This window comes from Paroedura picta, chromosome 6 (assembly GCF_049243985.1).
Source record: "Paroedura picta isolate Pp20150507F chromosome 6, Ppicta_v3.0, whole genome shotgun sequence".
NCBI classification, from domain to species: Eukaryota; Metazoa; Chordata; class Lepidosauria; order Squamata; family Gekkonidae; genus Paroedura; species Paroedura picta.
In genome coordinates, this window is record NC_135374.1 from 124202048 (window position 1) to 124220815 (window position 18768).

General features: G+C 50.0%; 1 protein-coding gene and 1 long non-coding RNA gene across 3 annotated transcripts in view; one reads left to right on the forward strand and one right to left on the reverse strand.

Annotated features, from left to right (window-relative positions):
• LOC143840499 (uncharacterized) overlaps positions 1 to 11999 on the reverse strand; it is a 28532-nt gene extending 16533 nt beyond the window's left edge. Inside the window, exon 1 of the long non-coding RNA XR_013232226.1 lies at positions 11816 to 11999. This is a non-coding gene — a long non-coding RNA (uncharacterized LOC143840499). The remainder of the gene's footprint in view (positions 1 to 11815) is intronic.
• OLFM4 (olfactomedin 4) overlaps positions 1 to 18768 on the forward strand; it is a 32557-nt gene that overhangs the window by 2573 nt on the left and 11216 nt on the right. Inside the window, exons 1-4 of one of the 2 annotated variants that reach the window (XM_077344120.1) lie at positions 2334 to 2591; positions 6427 to 6579; positions 15095 to 15307; positions 17069 to 17225. In XM_077344120.1, the coding sequence (XP_077200235.1) occupies positions 2349 to 2591; positions 6427 to 6579; positions 15095 to 15307; positions 17069 to 17225 (766 nt within the window). In that variant the 5' untranslated portion in view covers positions 2334 to 2348. Of the gene's footprint in view, positions 1 to 2333; positions 2592 to 6426; positions 6580 to 15094; positions 15308 to 17068; positions 17226 to 18768 lie in introns of those variants that run through there. The other variant, XM_077344121.1, reaches the window with a different exon arrangement.

Genomic DNA, 18768 nt, shown 5'->3' on the forward strand with positions numbered 1-18768 from the left:
AACCTTTCGGCTGCCACAGACCGCTGCTCCGGTGAGTGGGGAGAGGGCGGCCCAGGGGCCCGCTCACGCGCGTCAGCCCCAGTGCAAACGCGCATGTGCGGACTGCTGCGCACGCGCGTTTGTGCCCGGTAGGGGCGCAAACACGCGTGCGCGGCAGTCCGCACACGCGTGTTTGCGCCGCCGCCATGCCGGCGGCCGTGGCTTCGCCTCCCGGCCCCTCCGGGCCGCCAGCAAATCGGCCGCCAAAGCTAATCAACGGCCGATTTGCTTCGACGGCCGATTTGCTCGCGGCCTGGCGAGCGTCTCGCTTCGGGCAGGGGAGGGAAGAAGCTGCGGCCTGGCGCCAAGGCCTTCGTGGCCCGGCACCGGGTCGCGGACCGCAGGTTGGGGACCACTGCTTTAAGGTAATCACCTAGTGTCCCTGAGGGATGGCCTCTCTGCCAACACCCTCGAAAGAGCTTTAGACTCAGCCAGCTCCAATCAGCTAGTGATCCCCAGCCCGAAGAAAGCACGTCTAGCCTCCACCACGGCTAGGACACTTTCAGTCCTGGGCCCACTTGGATGAATGAGCTTCAGGAGGAGATCCGGGTGTGTTGGACCCGATACAATTCAGCAGGCCCTATAAAGCGTTTGGTTGGGGCCAGGGATCCGACATCTGCTGGGACACCCAGAACCACCAAATGAATTAACGCCCACACATTCCAGGGATGTCCAGAAACCTGTCAAGAATCCCTGAGTTAAGGATTGGGAGCATTATAGCCAACTGGAGTAAACTTTCTGATCGTTCTTTTTAAAGTTCCAAGGCATGATTCGTTAGTCCACCCACACAGAGAGAGGAGGGGGCTCCCTAAACTGGGGAGAGAGGAATTCAGGATGAGTCCCCTGGGCACATAAACTTGGCTTCTCCACTACACTTTATAGTATTTAAGCCGCTGCGTGATGTTCCAGAGGTTAATTCACTCCAGTTCCTCTCCCTGTCCCAGTTTCAGTTCAGTTTCCTGCCATTTTCCCTGCCTGAGGATTCCACTCTGTGCCCTGGAATATCCGAAGGGTGCCAGGAGCACTGCATGCCGTGACCTGCTCTTCCCTCTGCCGTTTTCCCTTGGCCTCCCCTCTCCTCAAGAGCCAGCTTGGTGTCGTGGCTAAGAGCCGCAGTATCTAATCTGGAGAACCACGTTTGATCCCCCATCCCTCCTCCCCATGCAGCCATCACGGTGACCTTGTTTTCCCAGTTCACCGAAAGCTGTTCTCGCAGAGCAGTTCTTACAGAGCTCTCTCAGCCCCACAAGGTATCCGTTGTGGGGAGAGGAAAGGAAAGGTGTTTGTAAATCGCTCTGGGATGCCTTTGAGAAGCGAAAAATGGGGTAGAGAAACCAGCTCTTCTTCATAGTTCATTTCTAAGGTGACAGAAGACGGAAGATGCCGAGCAGCCTTAGCTTTCGAGCTGCCAGCTACAGTTTGGGAAACTGCTGGAGATTTCAGGGAGGAGCCTTGGTAAGGAGGCGTGGAAAGGATGTGATGCCATAAGAGCCCACCCTCAAAAGCGGCCCTTTCCTCCAAGGGAACTGGTTTCTGGACATTGGCCATAATTCCAGGGCATCTCCTGTCTGGAGCTCGGCAGCCCTGTTCAGAAGGTAGACTTGATGACCTCATATCCCAACTCGGCTCCCCCTCTTCCCAAATTCTGCTTCCCCCAAATATCCAGAAATTTCCCAAGCCAGAACTGGAAGCTCCAGAAGGAGCAGAGAAGAGGCGCCTGGTCTATAGGAACAGCCAGGACATACTGATGGAGCTTGGTGGGAGGGCTTGGGGAGCCGGCTCTCTCAGGCCCCGTCTGTTGCCCTGACCAGATTCATGGCACCACATGAGGACAGCCAAACCACACCACTGCTTATTGACAATCCCCGGCCTCTCTTCCTTCACTTCTGGCTTCTGCACGGCCTCAGAAGCCGAAGACAGCCGTGATTGACAGCTTTCAGGCACCCACCCCTGTTTAACAGGAAACAGGAACCTTCTTTCCACATGTTTCTTTACAGATTATGAGCAGCTCTGGAAAGATTGGAAAGTGGCAAGAAGAATCAGGAATGGCTGCTGATCCTAGATGGGGTTCTGTGCAGAAGAGAAGAGCACAGGGAGCTTCAGGGTGTGTTTTAAATTAGGTTCTCTATACAAATGGAAGAGTGGCTTAAAAAAATCGCAGCCTTGAAAAGGGCAACTGAAAGGTCGGGGCCGAAGCCAGGGAAGTCTGGCTGCCCTCGAAGGTCCCTCTGATCAGAGACTGGGCCCCTTTGGCAGCCCCAGACACACAGCGCATTGTTCTTGGTGGCTCCTGTGAGTCAGACTCAGGCATGCTGGTGATTTGCTCATCAACCTGTGGGAGAAATGCCAGGCACCATTGCGCAATTTTGGCCTTGGCGCAAGGCCCTCCCGCAGGGGAATCCCCGGGCCTCCTCATAAAAGGGCCCTCCCGGCCCCTTCTCTGCTGCATCTTCCAGGCAGTGAAGATGAAGCTGGCTAGAGCTGCCGGGCTCCTCTTGCTCCTCCAAAATGCAGTTGCCCTGGACCCCATGCTCACAGGGGCCGGAACGGAGGTAAGAGGGATCTCAGGATGGTGGACAGGGAACTTCCTCCCACCATTTGGCCAGTCTGTCAGGACCTTGACTTGGTCTGGAGAGTCTAGTTGGGCTTGTGAGGGCAATCTGCCTGCGACTTCTGGGACACCCTTGATCACCAGGTCTGATTTGGCTGACCTGGCTGGCTAGCAGGAGGCCCCTTCCTCTCTCACCCCGTAATGTGCCTTCGTCCTGAAGCTGCTCGCTTGGTGGAAGAGGACAACCATCTCAGACAGGAGGAGAAAACACCAGTCTATATGGACCCAAGTCCCTTAGTATGCGCAGGGCCCAAGTCAAGGGGAGGGCCTGTGGCTCAGTGACAGAACATCTAATTGCCACACAGAAGGTCCCAGGTTCAGGCACCAGCATCTCCAGTTAGAAGGTGACCAGGTCATAGATCTCTGCCTGAGACCCTGGAGAGCGGCTGCCGGTCAATGTAGACAATACTGACCTTGACGGACCAATGGTCTGACTCAGTATAAGCAGCTTTCACATTTGTCACCATTAGTCCAAGGCCTACAAGGCTGGAGCCAGGCTGCAACCAATGGCAACTGGGCCACACTTGGAGCCCTGGCTAGGGTTTTGTTGAATCTGGGAAACCCAGGTTGGACTCCCACTCTGCCATGAATGCCCACTGGGTGACCATGGGCCAACAGCGTATTCTCAGCCTAGCCTACCACACAGGTACCTGAGGGACCGCCTCCCCCAATATGTTCCCCAAACGGCACTGCAAATACCAACTTGCTGGTGATCCCTGGCCCCAGACAGATCCAGCTGGCCTCGACCTGAGCCAGGCTCTTCTTGGCTTTGGCTCCTGCCTGGTGGAATGAGCTGCCAGTGGAGATCCTGGGCCTGATGGAGCTGCCAGGGTGGTCCAGAGGTATGTGTGGCCTCCCTCCTCCCCTCTCCCGTATTTTCCTACCTTAGGCTTCTTCCCCCTCCTCTACTATTGAAATAAGTGTATCTTACTACATTTTACTGAGTTATGATTTTAAATGTTTGAGTCATTGTTGTAAACTGCCTTGAGCCCACCTGTGGGGAGGGGTGGTCTAGAAATGAAATAAAATAGGCAGGATGAGAGGAGAACCATGCCAACCGTTTGAGGTCCCCGTTGGGGAGAAAGACAGACGGGCTGAGCTCTGGTCGTGAGTCCCTCCCCGTAAAGGTGCCCTGGGCTCTGTGGATTCTCCAGGCAGCCTTCTACTGCACAGGGAAGGGAGGACTAATTTACCTAAGGAAGGTGTTTATTACAAGTGTGCAGCTCTCCTCCCTGGAGGCTTCAGATGCTAACATTGCATAACATTACCACTCCGACCAACAGCTGGGTTAGCCATCATTACAAAGGCCCACAGAAGGCTGCGGAGCAAGTCCTAAGTCAATTCCCCGCTCCTTTTCTTCCCCACCTCTGAACCCGGTGGGGTGGCTCCTCCCTAGAAAGGAGCATCATCTGCCACCTGGACTGCAGACAAAGGTTCCCGGGAAGTCTGCCCTTCGAGGAAAGAATGAGAGTGAGTGAGATTTTGTGAGAACCAGCTCAAGAAAACAGCAGGCAGGAGAGGGAAAGCTACCATTGGGGCTGGGGGGGGGGGGATTCTCTGCACATCCAAAGCTGTGCACATCAAACCATCACCTGCCGTCAGTGCACTCCAAAAGTGAATGGCTGAATCATGTGTTCTGGGGAGCACTGAAATGTTGGGGAGTCATAAAGTACATCTCCACATGACTCCCCACATTTCTGTGCTCTGCAGAGGAGGAGCATGAGAGCTTGGTGCTGCTGCTGCTGCTGTAGCCCAGGGTTCCCCCTGCAGCCTCCATCCTCTTGCCAGAAAGCATGGGTGGGCAGCACGGAGCTCAGTCACATTGCATAAGGCATTTTTCTGGCCCATCTGTAGAAGAAGTTTATAGCCAATCCGTGCTCTTTTGCTTGTTCACAAACCTCCTGCAGAAGTCACAACCCTGTGAAGAATTCAGAGGGCTCTTTTGCAAAATCCCCATCATAGGAGCCCTCTGACTCCCTTTGAATGTAGCTGTCTGCTTTCCAAGGTTTCTGCCTGCAAGCCACCACTGCCCTTTGAGTGTCACCAACTCCAGGTTAGGACATTCCTGGAGATTTGGGGGCTGGAGTCCTGGAAGGGTGGGGCTTGGAGAGGGGAGGGAATTCTGCACGGCATAATCTCGTAGAGCTAATTACCAAAACCCCCATCTTCTCCAGGGAATGCATTACTGGTGTCTGGAGATCAGGTAAAATCATGGGGGCTTGCTCAGGACACAGCTGGAGGATGGCAACCCTGCCTTCATGAGTATCACAAGATTCCCAAAGGATTAAAAAAAAAACAATATTATTAAATACCCACATTTTATATTCTAATGGCAAAGGCAGCAAATCTTTGGATACTTAAATCTGGTGATTGGAGATGTTAATAGCAAGTCCGATTTTTCTACAAATTTAAAGGGAACCAGGTTGGCAGAAAAATGTGAAATCTAAAAAAAAAAAAACCCAAATAAAACACACTGTGGAATTTAATAAAAACCCAAAATGATGAAGGAATTCTCTCAGTGGCTTGGCAACCATCGTCTTCCAGGCTGGGGTTTTGTGAATATAGCCACACACCCCAATGAATGCACCCCTAAATCTCCAGGAATTTCCTAACCTGGAGCTGGCAACCCTCGGTAGTTGGAAGATCCCTTGGGATTCCTGGAGAGCCACCATCTCCAATGCTGCTCTGTGGAGGGGGGGGGGGCGAGAGGGAGGAGAGGAGAGGCCAGGAGAGTGATGGGGGCAGAAAGAGGGAGTGGTGAGGCGGGGAGACAGTGAGGGGCTGCAGGGTGGGGGGGGGCAGCCACGGAGTGACAGCCACGGAGGAGAGGGAAGAGGGAGGAAGAGACTGAGAGAAGCAGGGGGAGGGGCGAAGGGGGGGGGTAAGGGGGTAGTCAGTCCCACAAGTTTCTGGCAGGACCCACTTGTTCCAGCATATTTTGGGGTGGCATCGCCCTGTTCCCCTGGAAGAACGTGGAATTAGAAATGCTCAGAAGTTACCACAAGGGCCACAGAAAGATGCAGAGCGGCTTTCCAGCCGATTCTTAGATGAACTGTTCTAAGTACATTGGAAGAGCCCTCCTGGGTGCGGCCACCATCCTCTCTCATGCAATGGCCACCAGCAGCAGCTGCAGCGGACCACAGAGGGTCGGTCTCTCTGGCCAGCATCCTCCTGTCTCACACGGGGGCCATCCAGGCCAAAGGAGGAGGTGGGTCCACCACTGGGCCAGGGGGGAGGTAGCAGGTTGGCTTGGGACGGGGAGGAAGATGGGGCCAGAGAAGCTGCCCTTGAGGAACTAATCACCGGAAGGGATCCAGGTGCTCAAAAAATTGGTGCTCTTAGGGGGTGAGGGTGCGTTAGGCCTCTGACCAGCCATGTATGTACAGTCAACGCACCACAAATCAAATACAGAAATGCATGGGCACTCAGACCAATACAATTACATACGACACAAAGCCAGTCTCTCTGCAGCAATATCATTCTCAGCTGTGGATTCCAATCTGATTCCACCTTCACAGAAAAGATGAACTGGGGAGGGACTTAAGAAGGGGGCTGCAGGAAGAGGAAGAGGGTTGTAATGCAGAGGGAAAAAGCACCCAAAATCAAAGTGGAAATCGAATTCAGTGTAGATGGCAGGAATTTATTCGAGCTGGCAGTGGGTAACCCCCCCCCCCGCAGACTACGCCCGGTTCTTTCCCCCGAGTGGCTCTCAGCAGAGAGGGACTCCGCTGCCCCAGTGGCTGACTGACCTTTCCCCTGCTCTCCTTTGCCCACAGCCCTTTGCCAACATCACGGGTGCTTTGGACAACCATGGGCTGTGCCAGTGCTCTGTGTATCTGCCGGACACCTCGTTTCCTGCCCAGAAGGTGGAGAGGCTGGAGATCCTAGCGCAGACGCTCACCGTGAAGTTTGACCAGGAACTCTCCAAAGTAAGTGACCCGGTTTCTCAAACAGAGGTGGTGCTCAAACTGTGACGTTTCGGGGGGGGGGGAGGAGCGGAGGGGACAACGTGAGAATGCAGCATCTGAGCTGATTCACAAGGCTGGAAAAGCGGGGGCAGAGGATTCCTATTTCACTCCAGATACTCATTTTCTGCCCTTCCCAAGAATTTAATCATATCCAGCTGATTACAATATGCCACGGTGCCTGGACATCCTTTACCACTGTCCTTTACAACCTTCTGACTGGGAGCAAAATGCCCAGATCTGCATTCCTGCTCATTTATGAGGAAGGCAGCTCTAACCCCTGAATGATTTTTCAGAGGGGCCTCTGTCTGAAAGGAGGAAGAGGATGCTGAGAAGTCCTTCAACCACTGTAGTTTTAGAAGGGACTTTGTAGTGGGAGTGGTTCATGCCAACTCCAGGCTGGGCAATTCCTGGAGATTGGAGGTGGCGCAAGGGGAGGCATCTCAGTGGGGGATGCTGCCATAGAGGCCACCTTCCGTAGCAGCCATATGATCTGGGGCACTGATCTTTGTAGTTTGGAGATCTAAGGTTGTTCTGGGAGACCCCCAGGCCCTACCTGAAGGTTGGGGGGTTACTAGTGGAGGGAAGGCAGGTTTGGGAAGGGGAGGGAGATCAGTTGTAATCCCCGGAGATCAACAGGCCCACCTGGAGGCTGGCATGCAAAAATTGGTGCGGGAATGACTGTGGTCTTTGGCTAGGCTGCCCAAATGTCCCTGAGGCCAAGGAGGCAGGGAGTCCCCTGCTGCTCTGAGTCTAGGACAAGGTCAGTCGGTCTCAAGAATGGAGACTGCAGAATAACCAAAAGCTTAGGAAGGGAGGGGGCCGAACACCACGAAGATCAAAGGGAGGAAAAGGTGAGTCAGAAGAATGAGGTGGGAAGTAAGAGAAGACAGGCTTACAGAATATGAAGACTTTGACTATGGGCCTCAAGTAATGCAATAATTTATAACGCTTTCCTGGCCTGCCAGGTTTCCAGGTCCCCCTGAGATTGGAGAGGTAGGGAGGCTAGATCCAGGTTGAGAAACTCAAGGAGACTAGGGGATGGAGCCTGGGGAGGAAAGGGACTTTAGTGGGGTACAAGGCCACAGAGCCCCCCGCCCCACCAACACAGCCGTCTTCTCCAGGGGGAACTGATCTCTATAATCTAAAGGAGACCTGTATTTCTGGGGGATACCCGGACCCCACCTTGCACCCCTACTCCTCCTTATTAAATCTACCCTTCAGTAGCCCTAACCTACCCAAAGCTTTTTCCTGAAAGGACTACTACGTCTGCTGTACGATGAAACAGAAAATAAATGCCTGTTATATATATACAGAGAGAGTATGTCGTATGTGTGAAAATGACTGAGGGACTTACTAGACCAGACACTGGACATGAGAGAGCAGTGTGAATCAGTAGCTAAAAAGGCAAATGAGATTTTAGGATGTCTTAAAAGAACTATAGTGTCCAGATCACATGAGGTAATGTTACCACTTTACTCCAGTCTGGTAAGATCTCACTTGGACTCCTGTGTTCAGTTTTGGGCACCACAACTGAAGAAAGTTGTAGAGCATTGATTCTCAAGGTTGGGACCCCTCTGTGGGTCAAATGACCCTTTCACCGGGGTTGCGGCAGGGCAAACAGCTTGGCCGGGGAGGGCACCACCCACACAACAGCCTTGTGAGGTAGATCAAGATAGAGCATTCGTCTGTCTGGAGCAGCGGAAAAGAGCAAGATCAACACGGTAGGACAAGAGGCAGAACTGAACTGAGAATCCCCGGGAAAAAAACAACTTATATGAACAATGGATCTTCATGCCATTGGTCAGTTTTGGTTTAATTTCTCTGAAAGCACACTTGCATGATTTTATGGTTGGGGATCACCACAACATGAGGAGCTGTATTAAAGGGTCGTGGCATTAGAACCACTGATGTAGAGAAACTGGAGCATGTCCAGAGAAGGGCTATGAAGATGGTGAGGGGTTTGGAGACCGTCATATGGAGAAAGGTTGAGGGATCTTGGTCTGTTTAGCCTGGAGGGAAGACAACTAAGAGGTGATATGATCACCATCTTCAAATACTTGAACGGCTGTCATAGAGAAGATGGAGCAAAGTTGTTTTCTGTTGCCCCAGGAGGTCAGACCAAAACCAATGGGATGAAATTAATTCAAAAGAATTTTCAGCTAAACATCCGGAAGAGGTTCCTGACAGTGAGAACGGTTCCTCAGTGGAACAGGCTTCCTTGGGAGGTGGTGGGTTCTCCTTGTTTGGAAGTTTTTAAGCAGAGGCTGGAGAGCCATCTGACAGAGAGGCTGATTCTATGAACTTAGGCAGATTGTGAGTGGATGGGCAGGAAGGGTTCCCTCCAGGCCAGGCTGGATTCTGGTGATTTTTGGTGGGGGGGGGGGGATCACTTGGACATTAAAATGGGGGTCATGTGCTGAAGTTAGCATGGATTGGTTTTTGCCTATAGATTCTCACAATCAGAAAAACAGGAGCATCTGAGGCACCTGTAAGGTGTGACTTCTTCAGGTAATATGAGGCAGGGTATCTTTGACTTGTGGGGTAGACTTGCCTTAGGGCAACTTAGCTCAAACCAGCCTGGGTAAAGAACTGGGTGAAAAGTCCCCACAATAGGGGTACCGATCCCCATTAATTTCGGTGGCAATGTGTGAGAGAACTTCCCAAATGGATTGTGGCTAATTTAAGGTGACCAGATTTTAACATTGGTAAAGCGGGACACCATTGACAGGGGCAGGGGGGTTCTTGATTAAAAATTTGGTCTATATGGAGCAACAAATATATATTTAATTTCAACATAAGTACAATTTGCCAGGTGCCCCCAGATGTCCCTACAAAAGTGGTACAATCTGGTCACCTTAGGCTAATTACCTGCAGTAGCCATTTTGTGAACGGCTCTGCCTTCAGCAGCCATTTTGTGGCAGCTATTTGGAGGCTGCTCCCACTACACTCTCCCAGAATTCCAAAGATCTCCATCACCTTAAAAAGGTTGGGGACTTCTGCTTGATAAAGGATGCCAGCCTCCAGGTGGGACCTGGGGATCTCCCAGAATTACAGCACAGACTGCAGAGATCAGCTCCCTTGGAGAAAATGGATGCTTTGAACAGTGGATTCTGAGGCATTGTCCTCTGCTAAGGTTCCTGTCCTTCTCAGGCTCCATCCCCAAATATCCAGGAGTTTCCTACCTGGATCTGGCAACTGTATCTCCTCCCATCTCTCACTTGGTGGCCCTATAGTTGAGCAGCAAATCCAGGAGATCTCCAAGCCCCATCTGGAAGTTGGCTGACCCTGCTTTCGAAATATTTCTTGAGGTTTGGCAGTGGGGCCTCAAAAGAATATAATGCCCCTGCAGTCGCCTATCCAGCCACCTAGCACCCTCTGATCTATTTCCAGTCAAGAAAACACTGCAGAGAGGAGGTAAAGTTGCCAGATTGGTGTAGGTTTGTGTTCTGGAATTCCGCACTTCCTAGGTGTTTATAAGCCTTGGGCCAGGACTGCTGTGCACAGAGAGACCCCCCCTTAGGGTTGCCAGCTTCCAAGAGAGGCACTAAACCCACACCAAACCATGAGTTAGTGCCTGTTGTATTACAGCAGGGGTAGTCAAACTGCGGCCCTCCAGATGTCCATGGACTACAATTCCCAGGAGCCCCCTGCCAGCGAACGCTAGCAGGGGGCTCCTGGGAATTGTAGTCCATGGACATCTGGAGGGCCACAGTTTGACTACCCCTGTATTACAGAATGCAACGGGCTTTACTACAAGTATTAAAATAATATATTACTGTTTCTCAAATTTCTTTCAGTATATAAATATGCACCTGGATTAAGTTTTTCACCCTAATTTATTTAAATTTAATGAGTTCATTAATTGGTTAAAGGCAGGTGATTAATCTTCTGGAAATTTTTTGATCGGTTAATGCAGCTGCTTTAGGGACATAGCTGAGGAACTTTGTGAGATTTTGCTTTGGTTCTGCGGTGTCTTGGACCCAATAACTGTGCGTGGAGTAAGTTCACGGGTGCAAAGGGTTTGTGGTTCATTGGGTTTGTGGTTCATCCCAAACCCAGAGATCCATCTTGCTTTCCCCGAAATATAAGAGAAAATCCTGTTTTTTCTACTTAAAACAAATTCCCTTGCCTTGCATTCACTTTGGTTCTTTGCAGGAGAAATTCAGCGCCCATTTCCATTGCAAAACTCAAGCAAAACTCATAAATAATCCTCAACCTCTGTTATCTCAGGGAAGCTGAAAACGGTGGGGGCACAGTCAAAAGCCAGAGTTGCTTGGCAGAAAATATGCTGGATTTCAATTAGCTGTCCAGAGAAGGCCTACGATTGCTCCAGAAGCAGCCATCTAACAAATGAAGTGTCCTTGAATTAATCAGAGCCAATGACAGAGCACTAAATTATAAATTCTGGCCATAAATATTCATAGATGTTCCCACAATATAATTGGGAAGAGATAAGGCACACACATATATGTGTGTGTGTGTGTATATATACATACACACACGCACACACACTCACATAACAACTGGGATATGGTATACATTTTACTACCAAGTTTTAAAGTATATATATATTTGTATTTTAGCATCATGTTTTATCTGGGATGCACTGTACAATCTCCCCTGTTATATGCCTGGTGCAAACCATAAGAAAATTTCTATTCTATTAACTGGGATAGGGTGAGGAAGATAGAGCCAGACTTTAGAAACATTTCTTTGTTGTTTAAATAAGCAGAGCAAACAAAAGAAACGCTCTCCTTGGTGACAGGGTTTTGTGTGTGTGTGGGGGGGCCGTTTCCATTTCCTCCCTGCCTCCTCAAGTACCCAAATCAGTCAAGCTCCCCATAGGCAGTTAAGGTTCCCTTCAGTTTACTCATTTGAAGGGGAAGCCCATGGGTAGGGTTACCAACTCTGGGTAGGAGATTTGGAGATGAAGCGTGGGGAGGATTTGGGGAGGGAAGGCAACTCAAAGGGCTATAATGTCCTAGAATCTACCCTCTAAATCAGCTTATTTTCTCCAGGGGAACTGACCTCCATAATCTGGGGTCAGTTGTATTTTTTAGGGAACCCCAGGCCCCACCCCTGGGAAATTGGCGGTCTCTGCCCACTGACACGTCATGATAGATTCATAAACCCCTCTGTTTATTGCTACTCAAATTAAGTTGAGCAGGATTAGCAAAGGGAACCCCATCTCACCTACCTGAAGCCTCTTTGCGGGTTCCAAAAGACTGGACTGGCCAGTCTGACACTTTCAGCTGCATTTAGCAATCCTTTCTCCAGAGCTATTTCAAGCCCTGCCAGGAGATGAGGAGAGCTCTCTACTGAGGGCTGCCAACTTGCCAGGAAAAAATGTGGTGTGCCTCTTTAAAGGAGGCGTATGGCATGGAAAGAGCAGAAACTCTCTGCGGCATGGCATGCATTTGCTGCAGATCAAGCCGAAATCAAAATGAAGAGAAACTGGATCTAGAGACTACAAGAGATCAAGATATCCTTCAAGAGGACTACTTCCTCTTTCCAGCAACAGCTTATTTCATGTTTCTTCCCTCCCTCTTGATATTTCCCTCCCCCTTTCCACAGTTCAAGGGTGGGAGGAAAACCTGAAAAACGAAAGGTGTAACTGAGAACTGGCCTCATCTTCTCCTCTTTGCCCCTAGAATTCTGCCTCTGCGCTGCTCATCTGAAGTCCCTGCTGCACCTTCTAGGAGGGGTGGAGGGCCACCAGCTCTCACTTGGGAAATACCTAGTTCCATTCCACACAACTTCAATGTTGCAAAAGGCTTGCAAATTGTAAACGCTACTAATTTGCAGTTACGCATGACGTCGCACACAATCTGCCACACTCCTGAAACAGTCCCGCAAAAAGCAATTCATTGTAGCGCTTAAAGGGAAATCCAGAAAAGTGGATTCACCCTCCGAAAAGCGCTACACTCTTGCAAACTATCTGCAACAGTAGCGAAAAAGATCTCTGTGTTACCATTGTTGCGGTTCCAGCAAAGTCCCTCCCCCTGGCTCTCTCCTCCAAACTTCCGGCGAAGCGATCACCATTTTTTTTTCTCGGAGCAAGCAGAAAGCAACGAACTGGCGAGCCTTCATTCACCCAGCGAGGCTTCTCCGGCTGCAGTCCCTCCACAGAACTGCTTTAAAGCTCCCCTAAGTCACCAAGCACAACACAGCCCCGTTTGCAAGTTCCCTTTATTTTTGGCCGAAAATTGTGCCCATGCACGGGGGGGGGGGATTTTTTTTTTCACTCGGGGGAGCGTGGCAATGATGACTCGCCAGCTCACATGCCAGCTACATGAGTCTCTATGTTAGGAGGAATCGAGGCATATCCGTTGCAACGTGTGTTTTTCTTTTTTTAAAAAACCCTGTTCTTAAAGGGAAAGGGGCTTTTCAGGAGCATAACAGCCGCCCATTGGCTGTTTGTTTGAGGGGCGGGACAAAGCACATAAAAAATCGCTTCCTGTATAGCGATTTTTGCGAGACCAGAAACCTGTAGGAAACTATTGAAACGCTACTGGATTCCACTACAAAGGTATGCATAACGCCAAATTGCACTATTAAAAATAGCGTTTCTGCTTTCAGGAACCAATTGGCAACATTGTTCCTTGTGCGGAATGGGCCCTGATTTGGACCCCTGGATTAAGCTATAGCACAGTTCTTTCTATAATAAGGTGACCAGATTGTCCCACTTTTGGAGGGACATCTGGGGGCACCTGGCAAATTGTACGTATGTTGGAATTAAAAATATATATATTACAATACTATTTTTGTGTTCTATGCATTCTATGAACATTTTTGTTGCTCCATATAGACCACAAGCAATTGTGAAGTTATTTACTTCCATGCCATGAAAAGCTTCAGCTGCCCATTTCCACTCATTAAAACTCCCTGAAAGGGACAGGGCATTTCCCTCTCCCGCTCCCCCTCCAGCTGGCAACCTTCAAACCCTCTAAAGTACTTTAGACAGATTGTGAGACTTGACCTTTGTGAACCCTGTGCTACAAGAAGTCATTGATCCAAAGCAAGCTGCCTTCCACCATGCCTTCCTATTAAGTTCGGGCTAAAAATAAGATTTTGGAAAAAGTTGTCTCACTAGAGAATTGCAGCAGTGGGTAGCTGTAAATTATGAGTCTGCTAATGTTGTTCTCATTTGCATCTGTGAGTGCAGCTGTTTTATAATATGGTATGTGGATTATATTGTACCGCCGTTTGTTGTTAACATTTTATTGTTAAGGTTTTATGGGATTGTTATAGAATCATAGAATCATAGAGTTGGAAGGGGCCTCCTGGGTCATCTAGTCCAACCCCCTGTCCCCACAGCTTTCCCACTTTTGCTCACTCTCACAGTGGGCAGGTTTGAGCACGTTTGAGCTAGCCTGCATGTCTCTCTGTTCCACTGTACTCCGCTTACCCTCTCACAATTCTGCACTCCCCCACATGCAGCCAGCTAGCTGGGTGACCTTGGGCCTTACAGCACTGATAAAGCTGTTCTGACCAAGCAGGAATATCAGGGCTCAGTCTGCTGTGGAGAGAGGAAAGGGAAGGGGATTTTAAGCAGCTTTGAGACTCCTTCGGTAGAGATATGCGGCATATAAGAACCAACTCTTCTTCTTCAGTAATATCAGGGCTCTCTCAGCCTCACCCACCCCACAGGGTGTCTGTTGTGGGGAGAGGAATGGGAAGGCGACTGTAAGCCGCTTTGAGCCTCCTTCGGGTAGGGAAAAGCGGCATATAAGAACCAACTCTTCTTTAGTGATATCAGGGCTCTCTCAGCCTCACCTCCCTCACAGGGTGTCTGTTGTGGGGAGAGGAAGGGAAGGTGAATGTAAGCTGCTTTGAGCCTCCTTCGGGTAGAGAAAAATGGCATATAAGAACCAACTCTTCTTCTTCTTCAGTAATATCAGGGCTCTCTCAGCCTTACCTCCTTCACAGGGTGTTTGTTGTGGGGAGAGGAAAGGGAAGGCGACTGTAAGTTGCTTTGAGACTCCTTCGAGGAGAGAAAAGCAGCATATAGGAACCAACTCTTCTTCTTTCTGCTTTTGGGGAGAGAGAGCAATGCACCACTACAGCTACCAAACCTTAGTGGAGTCCCAGGGCTTTCTCTACTTTGTGTGTTTGAGGCTGATCCTGCACCGAACAGGGGTGGGACTAGATGGCTTGTAGACTGTCTTCCGACTCTATGATTGTTATTCTTTTCTATATTTTCTTGTTTAACTCAATACAAAATTGCTAAGAAAAGGGCTGATCAGAGATTTTTCTCCTATCCTGAAGACATTTTGCTTTATCTGTGTCATTTATCAGTAATCTTGGCTCTGAATGCTGAGTCTAAAAATAACCCTAGATTAGCTGCTGTTGCATCCATGTAGATCGTAGTTTGATTAGACAAGATTGTGAGACCCCATGAGGCAGAAGTTATCTTTTTACAAGGGGCCTCCTATATATTTGCTAAAATGGAATGCATTCAATTGTGTTTTTATAGGTCAGCCAGTATACCAAAGCCATCGAACTCTACGAAGAAAAGATCCTGAACCTAACCTTTAAGATTGAGACCATGGAGAAGACCAGCCTTTCTTACACTGAGCTGGACTTTCAGTTGCTGAAACTGGAAATTTCTGAAATGGAAAAGCTGGTCACTCAGCTGAAGAGCACTCTGACTGGGAGCAACGTGGTTGTCGACCAGCTGTACAAAGAGGTTTGGTTAAAATGTGCCCCCCGCCCCTCTGACTTGACCCAAGGAGAACCGTTTCCCATGGCTGTCCTATGCCTTGCTCCTGTGCAAGTGGAAGGCAGAGTTTAGCTCTTCTCATCCAGTTTACATCAAAAAATACAAATCAGGTTGAAACAAGGGAGAGAGAGAGAGAGAGAGAGAAATACAGGACCGCCTGATACTGAATTAGACCCTTGGCCTATCAAAGTATTTTTGTGCAGTCTCTGGAATCTCAGGCCGATGTCTTTCCCATGACCTGCTGCCTGGTCCTTTTAGCTGGAGATGCTGGGGATTGAACCTGGGACCTTCTGCATGCCAAGCAGAGTCTCTTTCAGATAGAACAATAAAACAAAATCAGAGTCCAGTCAGGCACCTTTAAGATCTACAAAGATTTATGCAAGCACTCTTCCTCAGACTATGAGATAGAGCAAGAATAGGATCTGAAGTGCACCTCGGGTTCCAGGCTCAAAGCATAAGTGGGCTCAAGGATTTCACGTGTTCTGGCTATAAGTCACTTCAGCCATCAAGGGTTGCCAACTTCCAGGTGGAATCTGGAGCTCTCTCAGGATTCCATTTCCAGACCACAGGGATCAGTTCCTCTGGAGGAACAAGCTGATGGAGAAGTTGGGTTCTGTAGTATCATCTGAGTTCCCTTTCTTCCTCAAGATCCTGCCCTCTGCAGGCTCCTTCCCCAAAACCAAGTACTTCCCAACCTGGAGTTGCCCATTCTGCGATGGCATAGCACGCCTTGCCGAAGGTGCCAGAGATCAATGAATCTAAGGAGTGAACTGGGGTGCAGAAGACCGATCACTGCACCCAGACAGAGTTCTGAAAGAGGCACAGTGATTTCTTCTTTCTTGCTGTAGTGCTGAAGAGCGGCAGCTTCTAATCTGGTAAGCTGGGTTTGATCTCACTCCGCTTCCACAGCTGGGTGACCTTGGACCAGTCACAGTCCTGTTAGATCTGTTCTCACAGAGCAGTTTCTCTCAGCCTCGCCCACCTCACAGGTGCCTGCTGGGGGGAAAGGAAGTAAAGGTGATTGTAAGCCACTTTAAGACTACTTTGGGTAGTGAAAAGCAGTGTCTCAAAACCAGCTCATAGTTTACGGTATATCTGACATGTTGGTCAAACAACAAAACAAAAGGAAACCTCCATGTACAGAGGCAGTCGACCTCTGAATCCCAGAGACAAGAGGTAACATCAGGGGAAGGCCTCAGGCTCTGCCCTGGAACTGGTTGACCACCGTGTTAGACAGGATGCTGGGCAAGATGAACTGTTAGTGATCCTGCAGAGCTCTTTGTATGAATTTTAAACCACAGAATTAAGAATTAGACATTTTAAAAATGAATTATCAGAATTCTATCTAGAAAACCAATCATTTGTCAAACCAAAAAGTAGTAGAAGAAATTGTAACACTGAGTTTCTGCCTAGACCCTTGTCTGTCTAAATCAGAGGTAGTCAAACTGCAGCCCTCCAGATGTCCATGGACTACAATTCCCATGAGCCCCTGCCAGCATTCGCTGGCAGGGGTTCATGGGAATTGTAGTCCATGGACATCTGGAGGGCTGCAGTTTGACTACCCCTGGTCTAAATGGTGATTTTTTTTTGGGGGGGGGGAGGATGGGGACTAGCAACCGAAAACCTAGAAATTCACCCTTCCTGATAATTAAATTGGTAGCATTCCTTATGTGTAAATCTAACCCTAGCCTAACCCAAGCTTGCACATCTGCCCTTCCTTTGACCTAGATTAAGAGTCTGAGCCTCACCGTCACCGAGCTGGAATCCCTGGACAAGAACAACGTCCTGGCCATCCGCCGCCAAGTGGTGTCTCTCCAGAATAAGCTGAAGGAGTGTGAAAGGGACCGGAAACAGACCAGCAGCAGCACCCCCCACTTCCCACCAGGTAAGCAGTTACCCCTTTCGTAAAATTAAAAGATGTATGTAGGAGTACGCTCCCTTTCTCAGAGGGCGTGGCAAGGGATAACCGCTGGTGCAGCCTCCTGATCTGCATCGATTTTAAAGCACTGCCTGAATTCCAGACATTTATTTGCCCCTCCCCTTGGCAAATGTCATATTTTCTTCATTTATACCCTGTCCTTTCACAGTTGTTTACATCTTTAAAACATCAGGAGAGCCCTGCCGGGTCGCACCAGGGAGGGGCCCTCCAGTTCAGCCTCCCATCTCACCCAGGGGCCAGCCAGTTCCTCTGCAGGGCCGGCCACAGGGCAGAGAGGCCGAAGCCTTCCTAAGGACATCAGGAGAGCCCTGCTGGGTCAGATCAGGGAGGGCCCATCCAGTCCAGCCTCCCATCTCTCACAGGGGCCATCCAGTCCCTCTGCAGGGCCAGCCACAGGGCAGAGAGGCTGAGGCCTTCCCCTGAGAAGAGCCCTGTTGGGTCAGACCAGGGAGAGCCCGTCCAGTCCAAACTCCTGTCTCACCCAGGGGCCAGCCAGTTTCTCTGCAGGGCCAGCCACAGGGCAGAGAGGCCAAGGCCTTCCTAAGGACATAAGGAGAGCCCTGCTGGGTCAGACCAGGGAGGGCCCCTCCAGTCCAGCCTCCCGCCTCCCACAGGGGCCAGCCAGTCCCTCTGCAGGGCCAGCCACAGGGCAGAGAGGCTGAGGCCTTCCCTGATAAGACCCTCAGAAGAGCCCTGTTGGGTCAGACCAGGGAGAGCCCGTCCAGTCCAGCCTCCTGTCGCACCCGGGGGCCAGCCAGTCCCTCTGCCGGGCCAGCCACAGGGCAGGGAGGCTGAGGGAAGGTCACGTGCTTAGAGAAGCTCAGAAGAGGAGGGGGGAGCCAAATGCAGCAGGAGCCTCTTTCTTTTCTTGTAAGGTGGGGGAGAGGATTGGAAACTGCAGAGGAGGGAGAAAGAAATCTAAGATGCAAATCTCTACCGACAGAAGTTAGGGCTTCTGCTGAGAAATTAGGGGCTTCCCCTTTTAAGCAAGCTTGTCACTTTGGCAGCTTTGGCCAATCAGGGCTTCTCTATCAGGAGCTCCAGCAATCTGCATGATTTCTCATGCTTTCTAATTCTGAATCTTCAAATATTGAGGGTTAAAACCACTCTTGGATATTGCGAGGAAAAGAAGAAGAAGAAGAGTTGGTTCTTATATGCCACTTTTCCCTACCCGAAGGAAGCTCAAAACGGCTTACAGTTGCCTTCCCATTCCTCTCCCCACAACAGACACCCTGTGGAGTGGGTGAGGCTGAGAGAGCCCTGATATCACTGCTCGGTCAGAACAGCTATATCAGTGCTGTGGCAAGGCCAAGGTCACCCAGCTGGCTGCATGTGGGGGAGGGCAGAATCGAACCCGGCATGCCAGATTAGAAGTCCGCACTCCTAATCACTACACCAAACTGGCTCTACACCAAACTGGCTCAAAAGGTAGGGTTATTCTGGATCAATCATGCTTGTTGCAGAGGGAAAATTTAAATCGGACAAAATC